Here is a 10599-nt window from a genome sequence, read left to right as displayed (position 1 = left end):
CATTAGTCCCTGACAGATGGAAAGGGGGGACTGACTGTTCCCTGGATATTTCGTTATGGGCTCTCAGAGCTCACGTCACTTTTCCTTACCCTTCACCTTGTCTATATACCCACCTCTATGCGAGGAGATGTTAAGCCGGCTGTCCTGTCTGCAAAATCCAGACGGTGATATTGAGCAGCAGGCCATTGTGCTATAACTTGGACGCATTTGCAATTCCCTGTACGAGTCAATCGTGTACAGTTGACCACCGTTGCCTTAATGAGACCTACACTAGTCTATAACCACCGGAGCAGTCCCATTTGGTCTTGATCACTTTGTGTGTCTCACGATGAGTGGAAAACCTAACTGGAGTTTTTTAAATAAAAAAATGGGAATATTTTATATCCTGAAATGAAACAAGAATTGCACCTTCATGGAATTGTCCAGTCGTTTGTGCGAGGGCAGCCACGCCTTGCCTTTGTGGGTCCGTGATTGGCTGCAAAATGTCACGTGCTTTTCCACAGCCAATGGCATCAGGACTCGCCTGCTTGAGAAGGGACAAAAAGAGGACTGGGGGACACTGGAGAGGCTATTACTATATCGATGCAGGTTGTACATCCATTCCCAATTAGTTTGATATATTATATAACCTTTTGTAAACTGCTGCACCGACAGTCTCGACAAAGTTTGCAGACACACACACAATTTCTTTTCGTGTTTGCATTGCCGTTTTTATGGATAATAAACATCATACGAGACGCTTGTCGAGCAGGTGCGCACTCATCAGCCCATTCGTCCACCAGGTGTGTATCCCATCCCTGACACCATTTGCTAACGATATATACATCATTAGGCCCTTGATAAAGAAGTTTATTCATGCCCTCTGAAATGCTCTCCTAATTTGGCTTTTCATCAGGACAGTGCGTGCCCTGATAACTCGCGCTTCGCTTAGAAATTCAATAAAGGGAAAAGGTTTGAATGGGCATTCTAATTGTTCACGTGTTTTGGAAGGGAGACTGGGGGAGCAAGGGTCGTGTGAGAGCAAGGATGGGGTGGGGGTGAGACATTTGCATTCATCGTTCACCCGAAAGTGGCCACGACTACCATTTCCTCTCTTAATCTTGCCATCTTATTATGATATCATCTTTTACGACATCCGTCATTATGTACGAGATAACTATGTGTCATTAAACACAGTACAATGGATCTGATCAGTTAAACGTGTGTTCACAGCTGTGGAAAGTGAGGTGCTGCTGACGTTTCGAGCGTGAGACCTTCGTCAGAGCTCCACACCCAGTAAACATACTCTTATGAACATAATTAGTTGATAAACTCCATTGTTTATCTGGTCCGTTGATGTAAACCGGAACTGCAGCTCGTATAACCTTCACAAACATTAACGATATTGAGTTGTACGCAAAAGAGTTGTATGGGGAAGGGGGGGTAGTACCAGTACACTGAACGAATCAGGACACAAAAGGACAAAAGGAACAGTAGAGAGAGTGGGGGAGGGGGGGGAAACACCAGGAGTAGAGTTGAAAGCCAATACAGAGGAAGACATGGACAAACAATGGGTGTGGGGAGGAATGGGGTTGAGGAGAGGATGCATGGGGTGGACAAGATGGATACAGAAGGAAACTCCAAGGAGGGAAAACTGGAAATTTGCGAGGAGGATGGATCAGGGTGGTGCTAACGGGGTTAACAAATATCATGGTTGGGGATTGGGGAAGATCTGAGATGGTGGTGAACAGCTGTCTTGAAGACCTGGAGGGATGAATGAGATTGAAGAGGATGTGGAAGTTGATTCAACTGGTGGGAAAAAAAAACAATGAGGAACAAATGAGTGGAGGTGGGTAGTGATCCTGGATTTAGGTAGTTTCACCAGAAAGGGGTTGATGGTGGACCGTGTGACCCCTGCAGAAACCTGGTGGGGGAGACACGGATTTAGAAAATTGAGAAAATCAGAATTGATAGAAGAAAGAGAAGGGAAGACGACAGGAGAGAGAAAGGATCAGAGCAAGGGAGCATGGAAAGAACAGGGAGAGAAATGAAGACGATAGGAGGGAGAAAAAAGTGTGGAGTGGGAGATGTGTTGGCAGAGTGGGAGATGAATGAAGAAGGGAAAGAAATTTGGGAGGAGAAATTAATAAGGAGAAGAGGGAAGGGGGCATGTGGGAGAATAATGTCAAAAAATATCTGCCATATTTATGTACGTCGTAAACAGATGGCCTCTTGAACTATGTAACATCACCAAGTGAGAGATGCCCCATAAAAAATACTGGACTTTTCTCCTGAAACGATGTACTTATTCCGTCTGGAAGAACCTTTGGCTATCCTCTATGTTAGTGGGTCTCAACCTATTGACCACAGTGGGTGACACTTGCAGCTCTTGATGTGTTGTGTGGGCAGCACCCACACAACGTACCTCCGGTGTATCCATTTTAAAAATGTTTTGTATCTGTTATCTGACAGTAATGCTGAGTGTCTCGGCCTAGCTTTTACTTTTGCATCTGGTGTTGGCTTAACGGTCAAGGTCGCTGGCTTATGATCTTAGTCTTGAGTATGAGGCCCTGTTAACCTGTTGAAATAACATCAGGTGGGTTGACACATAAAACATAAAACAACAAATTTTGCATTGCAGGCAGGTTGGTGGCCTTGCTATATTCTACTGCCTCGTTTTTGATCTTGCACCCTCTGCCCTCTCTTGGCTCTGTCCCTCCCAAGTTTCTGCAGGACACACACGGTCTGCCAGTAATCCTGTTTTTGTTAAACTCCCAAAATCCAGTCTCACTGCTCACCTCCACTCATTTGTTCCTCTTTTCTCTCACCTGTGGAACCACCTTCCCCAGTCTGTTCAGTCACATTCTTCCCTTCAGAGCTTTAAGACAGCTGTTCACCACGACACATGTGGAAAAGAACATGTCCACCAATGACCAGGAAAGGAGCTAGACCAGAGAGAGGTGGTATTCAAACGTCAGGCCTGGACCCCACCATCCATCCTCATGATCTCTTCTACCCCAAATGACCCCATTCCCAAGCAATCCCTTTTCCAGGTGTGCGGTAAGCCTGTGGATTTTGGGGGTGTTTCATGAGGAGGGAAGAATTACTGGAAGAATATGTGCGTCTTGGAGAATCTGGAGAGGGTCGGAGGGTCAAAAGAGCAGAGGGAGCGAGACTGGAGATTCCACCATCCTGTCAGTGAAGACATTGTGCTTCAGTCCCATCGTAAGATTCCGATAATTTTTCGAGCTTCAGATTCTACAGCAACCAGGAGAGGCAGGTGTAATGCTGGGGTGCTGTCGCAAGGGAGAGAGCAGTACTCCATTGAGCTATGGACAAAGGCCTTGTAGGCTGTGAGAAGTTCTGATTTTCCAAAGGAATGACTTGGACCGAGACAGGATGCTCAGTCTGCGGTGGGCTTTGGAGACCAGCTTGGCTCGATGGTCACCCCAAAGGAGGTCAAGGCCCATGGTGAGCCCCCAGAAGTCTAAGAGTCTGAACAGTTCCTTGTGCACACACCTCAAAGGATCACAACTCGTACAAATGAAGTTGGCGAATGCAACAAAGACAAAAGGATGACCAACCATTGACAAACACTTGGTTGGGCTGATCTTTTGGGGGCTTCGACCGAAAGGCTGAACGGAAATCCTACTCTTGCTTGAAAAGAATAGCACAGAGGGATCTTCTCTGTGTTTGCACAATCAAGTGCGCTTTATCTATAGTCGGGGATAAAGTTTCCAATAACATATCCAGAGCACCCATAATGCAGCACGGTGAGTGACCCAAAGCGGTTTTACAGCCCGTGGTTCATTTGCATGTCGTCTCGGTTTGAAATAAAGCTTTTAACATAATGCCAATAAATGCTGTGCTTACAGCCTCGTGAAAAGAAGAAAAAAAGAAGTCACATTTACGGTCCTGCTTACAACCTGCACGGCAGAAACGCTTTTTGTGCCATGCAATAAAACCATAAATGCTTTGTATAAAAGTATCGGCAAACATTGAGCTTCTTTCATTCGGACCTGAACCTCGCATTGCATTGCCGCTCCAAGTCTGGACAAGAGCTAGCAAGTAAGGGTTAAGATCCTGTTAAGGTCTTTTTGTGTTTTGATGGTGCAGATGTCTGCAATTGCCAATTTGAACTGTGTAGTCTGGCTTTGATTCCCATCGAGATTGTAAACTGTTGGATTGGTGATTCACAGCCCAGGGTATTGCATCACAGAGCGCGTCAGTGTCTTTCTTGAAGAGTGGGCGAGTTATCGCAAATGCCCTGAACGAATTGCAAATGATAGGCTACCATCCATCCATCCGTTGGGACTACACTCTGTGCAAAGCGTTGGTGCTGCCTAAGCAGTCTCCTTGGCTTTTGGGTACAATTCTGGATGGGTCGCCACTCCGACACAGGCTGTCACCCCCATCTGGTATTAATTCAACAGCCGAGTGGGATTTGAACTCAGGATCCTAGGATCCAAAGCCCACTACCCTAACCATGAAGCCAACACCAGGCAATTGGCTACCGCTGAGGAAGTAAAGGCAAACCACCCAATGCAATCCTTGCAGAGAGACTAATTTGGCAGTACCGAACCAGTGCTCAGACAAAACGACACCGCAAGTCGAAGGAATGATCACGTGATCAAAACCTGCACTGCTTCTACTAATTCCAGTAGTATTTCATATTGAGTGATCACGACTTGTAATTGGTAATCACGAGCGGTGCACGCTCTTGCTTTAAGAGGTCACCCGGGTATTATCGGACACAATTTGCTCGTATAGTTTCCGATACAGCTTGTGTGTGGCATGGGCAAACAATACAATCAATACGCTCGAGCAAACACCGCTTTGCACTCTCATACACCACCACAGTTAACGATTTTGGACAAAGAAGGCAGGAAATTTCTTTTTTTAACTGAAATAAAAAAATTGTTTAGTCATTGCATGTTTACCGATAGACTGCGAGGTGATACCGTGTGCAAGCCAATGGTCCCGACTGAGAAATTGTGTTGTTCTTCCATGCTTTAGCCATGGCGAGTGCGTTTAAGCCGGTTGTCCTGCTACTGCCACTGCTGGTTGCCTTCTCCTCCAGTGCGTTTATCTACCTTGACATTGGCAGGTGAGCTGGTTTGCATTGGGTTTGGGGGCAACAAGGGGAGAGGGGGTTTAGGGTGGAGCAGAAGGAGAGTTCATTTCAGAAATAAATCATCAATAATCATGACTTTCTACAAGAGTGAGGCTCATGGAAGGGCAACGGTAAGTTTATGGTGAGGTAGTGGGGCAACAATTGGGCACAATTGAATAAAGGAGATAAACAAACAGGAAAGGAAGATATATCCTGATTTTGATGTACCACACTCGCTTGCAGAGTGTCGGTGCTGCTGAAGCAGTTTCTTGGCAAGGGTTGAACTGCAAGATATATCCAAAGGGTGGAGAAGCTCCTTGTGAGCCAATGGCCATCCAAATCTAGTATCCAACTGTGTCTGCAGACATTCTCCTGCAGTTGGGTTACTCTTCTTTTGGAGGTTGATGTCAGGATTTGTACTCCAGCCACTGCAAAACCCTTCACTCAGCAAAACATAAAAACGCAAAGAAATCTGAAAACCCACTCCATGGGAGTACCTCCTGTGCAGCTGCCCTTTGCAGGGCAGCTCACCGGATGACGGAATTTGGGCAAAGCCTTCAGGACCCTCACTCTTTGATGATAGGAGGAAAATCACGGGGTAACCTTCCTGGGTCAGATTGCAGTGGTGTGTGTTGGGGTGGTGCTGAAGTGTTGCCCATGAGACGGGGGTCTCCTTGGGTTAACCTGAGGCAGTCCCTTTGTGTGGGTACCTGGAATGTCATATCCCAGGGGAAGATCACCATTCTCTGTTATCATCTGAGCTCAAGCGTTTGAGCTTCCGTATTGCAGCACTTTTTGAGGTTTGGAGAGAGGATAGTGGCGAGATCATGGCGGGTGGTTACACCTACTATTGGTCTGGTCGCTCTGATGGTTACGATGCCCAAGGAGTTGCTATAGCTGTGCCCAATAAGCGGACTCCAATGCCAATTGAGGTAACACCGGTTAACGAGCGTTATATGAGACGAAGGATTCATCACTCCTTGGGTGTCGTTTGCCTGGTCTATGTTTATGCTCTGACTGAGGCGAGTGATCTCACCATGGACGACGCATTTTATGCCACGCTCGAGTCTGTGGTTGATCACGCCACAGGTGAGATACTCCTCTATTCTTGGGAGATTTCAATGCATCGACAGGAACTGATAGCAAAGTGTTGGTTCCCATGGGTCTGGAACTGTGAACCAGAATAGCACCAACTTCCTTGACTTAGCAAGAAGTCCTGGACTTAGGGAAGCTGGTTCATGGTTTCAGCGTCGACAGGCTCATCGCTGGACTTGGTATTCCAATGCTGGTGGGATTGACCACATGCTCGTTGATGGTCGCTGGTGGATGATCCAGAATTGCATCGTGGTCAGTTCCTCAACACCGACCACAGGCTTGTGGTAGCAACTTTGAAGTTGCAGCGTAAATCCGGGAGAATGATACAATCCCAGCCTCGGGTGGATGTTGACAAGCTCAATGATGAGAAGGTTGCTGATGAGTTTGCGAAAAGGTTGAGTGGGGATTTGGGGGGTCTGGATGCTTTGGGGAATCCTGAAGAGTTGTGGAGTGCCTTCAATACCACCATCTTTGATGTTGCTGCTGGATATCTTGGAACTCACCGAAGGGCGAAGAATAATTTTGTCTCTCAAGGGACACTGGATACCATTGACCAGAGTCGAAGTGCAGGCTTAATGGCAGAGCTGAGCTATTCAAGGAGTTGAGGGTGGACAAGGAGGCCGACATGCAAGGAATCTGTGAGGGGGTGGAGCATCACCTGTGGCCAAGTGATTCTTGTCCTGCTTACAGGGGAATTCACGCATTACGTTCCTCCAATCCGGTCCCTCGGTGCACTGCAGCTAGACTGGAGGGCTCTTGGTGGGCTCTTGACAGAGATATCAGAAGTGAAGGCCCGCTGGGCCGATTACTTTGAGCGGCTGTACCAGGCTGATCCACCAGCTGTTGAGTTGGATGTCAGGGGTGTTACTATCCCCATTGCTGACCCTTCAATCAACTGTGGTCCACCTTCGTTTGTGGAAACACAGGCTGCGGTGAACCGGAAGAAATAGGGGTAAAGCTCCTGGCATCTCTGCAAAACTTCTCAAGGCTGGGGGAAATGCTGTACTCGTATCAGTGCATGCAGTTCTGTGTTCTGCTTGGAACACAGGCATCGTCCCAAATGACTGGAAGAGGGACCTTGTTGTTCCTCTCTGGAAATGGAAGAGTGATTTCCAGGACAGCAGCAACTACTGAGAGGGGGCATTGCTCTCAGTGCCGGGCAAGGTCTTTGCTCAGATAATTATTGATAGGGTGTGCCACCATCTGCTTGAGCACCAACACCCAAAGCAGTCAGGCTTTACACCAAAGAGGTCAGCCATTGACCATATCCTTGCTTCCCGTGTCCTCACCTGACGCAGACAAGAGTTTCGGTTGGGGCTGTTTGCAGCCTATGTTGATCTCTGTAAAGCGTTTGATTCAGTGAATCAGGATGCTCTCTGGAGGATACTTGATCTTCGTGGGGTGCCACCAAAACTGATCAATCTGATGCCTGAACTATATTCTGGATCTGAGAGTGCTGTGAGATGTGGTGATACCATCTCTGACTTATTTCCAGTTATTACTGGAGCTCGTCAGGGGTGTGTCCTGACCCCCACACTTTTCAGCACTTGTATGGAGTGGATTCTGGGGAGGATGTCAGAGAGATCATGCTGTGGTGCATCGTTTGGGAATGTCAAGATCTCTGACCTTGATTTCGCAGATAATGCAGTCATCTTTGCTGAGAATCTGGATATCCTTTTGGGGGCCCTCAAGGTGCTGAATGAGGAGTTAGAGCCACTGGGATTATGGGTCCATAGATTTTAGGTCCATAGATGCGGTCAACTACGAGATATTGAGGGTTGAAAATGTGGTTGTGGCCCTATTTTTATGGTCGTTGCAAGCATCACAAAATGAACGGCTACATTTAAACTCCCACAACCTTTTAAATTTTAATGCTAGAGCCTTGAAATTTTCAGAGTTTATTCTTCTATAACTGCTCTGTAAGAAACAAACATAAAACTGAGTATACCTCTTATATTTTATGACCTGATCAGTTTAAATCCAGAAAAAAAATGTTGGTTTTGTATGAAGACCCAACTTTGAGACCCCATATATTTTTATTGACCCATTCCAGAGGCTTGAATTTTTTTAATGTAATAACTGCATGGCAGTAGTATTCAAATACATGTTTACTTTTCTTAATCAGTCATATATAATACAGACATGATCCCTCAAAAATTGAAAAATTTCATTTTTCCCTGAAATTCAGGTGAGGATTGCAAATATATGACAAGGTAAACCACTTCAAATTGTTCATCATTAGAAAGAGCATATTCAAGTTTACAAAAGTGTCAAATATCAAAGTGGTATATTTTTTAAAAATATATTTTCTATTTTTTTTTTTAAACTGTTCGAAACACAGTGGTGAATACATGAAGTGTGTGCATGGTGTGGGCACCATGGTAATCATGAATGATTTGTTCTATGATTCACATTAATAATACAAAAATATATCACATACTGCAATAACAATGTAATAAAACATTTCAAGTAAATGATTTGAATAGGTCCTTGATCTGCTTTTCCAAGCCAGGTGTGAGCTTGCACTGCCTCCAAGTTGACGTTAGGGGAGCATCAATAACTTTCATCACATGGACCAAAGGAATCCAACAAATGTCCTCCCTTGAATGTAACAATATACACTGCTGACATCAGCAGATCAACCACTATTCCTGAGTTATATTTTTAGCCCCAGCCAGATGAGTTAAGCTCTTGCTATTTACAAATGAGAAACAAAGAATTACAAATCCAAATTTCAAAGTATTGTGTTCATGGTATCCTAATAGCAGATGATATGTATATATATATATATATATATATATATATATATATATATATATATATATATATATATATATATATATATATATAAAATGACCGTTTTTACAGCCATTTTTCCCTGCTGTGCAGGGGTTTGGCTTTTTCTTGAGGCAATGTTTTATGGCCGGATGCCCTTCCTGACGCCAACCCTGGTTGCCTCTTACGACACACAGGGATATGGTACACCTATTCTAACCGGGGCATACACCGGGACCAGTACACTGGCACTCATTTCGCCGACCTCGGAAGGATGACAGGCTGAGTCAACCCCCTGGTGTTAATTCAGCAGCCAACGGGGCTTGAACTCAGGACCCTTGGATCCCAAGCCGCCACCCTAACCACGAAGCCAACACCAGGCTTAGCAGATGATATGTATGTACATGTACTCCACAATGTACTACATGTAAAAGGACTGTTCATTAAATAGCACACACAATGCGCACAGCACTGGCAGAACATCATTCATTCAAATATTTAAAAAATATTGATAGAAACATTATACCACTTTGATATTTGAGACTTTTGTAAACTGGAATATGCTCTTTCCAATGGTGAACAATTTGAAGTGGTATACCTTGTCATATATTTGCAATCCTCACCTGAATTTCAGTGGAAGATGAAAAATATTCAATTTTTGTGGGACCGTGATTGTATTATATATGACTGATTAAGAAAAGTAAACATGTATTTGAATACTACTACCATAAAGTTATTACCTGAAAAAATTTCAAGCTTCTGGGATGGGGCAATAAAAATGTATGGGGTCTCAAAGTTGGGTATTCATACAAAACCAACATTTTTTTTCTGGACTTCAACTGATCAGGTCATAAACATTAATAGAGGTATACTCCGTTTTATGTTTGTTTCTTACAGAGCAGTTATAGAAGAATAATCTCTGAAAATTTCAAAGCTCTAGCATTAATATCTAAAAAGTTGTGGGAGTTTAAAAGTAGCCGTTCATTTTGTGATGCTCGCAACGACCATAAAAATAGGACCACAACCACATTTTCAACCCTCAATATCTCAGAGTTGACCGCATATATGGACCTAAAATTTTATGCAGCTTCATTTTGATACCTGGGAACTCTTTTATGAAAGTTTAAAGTAAATCTGAGGGGTCAACTTGGAGGCCTCCGGTAATGTGAGGTGGAATGACTATATATATATATATATATATATATATATATATATATATATATATATATATATATATATATATATATATATATATATATATATATATATATATATATATATATATATATATATATATATATATATATATATATGTATATATATATATATGTATATATATATATGTATATATATATATGTATATATATATATATGTATATATATATATATGTATATATATATATGTATATATATATATGTATATATATATATGTATATATATATATGTATATATATATGTATATATATATATATATATATATATATATATATATATATATATGTATATATATATATGTATATATATATATATATATATATATATATATATATATATATATATATATATATATATATATATATATATATATATATATATATATATATATATATATATATATATATATATATATATATAT

The 10599-nt window shown here is 42.8% G+C and overlaps 1 protein-coding gene across 2 annotated transcripts in view; it reads left to right on the top strand.

The window, feature by feature from the left end:
- The first annotated feature begins 551 nt into the window (after nucleotides 1-551).
- The window catches only part of LOC147027965 (uncharacterized), a 58166-nt gene continuing 48118 nt past the window's right edge, over nucleotides 552-10599 (top strand). The window contains exons 1-3 of one of the 2 annotated variants that reach the window (XM_085877865.1): nucleotides 552-588; nucleotides 1213-1275; nucleotides 4996-5086. In XM_085877865.1, coding sequence (XP_085733991.1) covers nucleotides 4998-5086 — 89 coding nt within the window. In that variant the 5' untranslated portion in view covers nucleotides 552-588; nucleotides 1213-1275; nucleotides 4996-4997. Of the gene's footprint in view, nucleotides 589-1212; nucleotides 1276-3937; nucleotides 4048-4995; nucleotides 5087-10599 lie in introns of those variants that run through there. The other variant, XM_085877864.1, reaches the window with a different exon arrangement.

The sequence above is a fragment of the Eptatretus burgeri genome, chromosome 4 (genome assembly GCF_056783735.1).
Source record: "Eptatretus burgeri isolate ZD-2024b chromosome 4, Ebu_testis_v1, whole genome shotgun sequence".
Lineage (NCBI taxonomy): Eukaryota > Metazoa > Chordata > Myxini > Myxiniformes > Myxinidae > Eptatretus > Eptatretus burgeri.
Note: the sequence above shows the minus strand (reverse complement) of the source record. Positions and strands in the feature narration are given on the sequence as shown.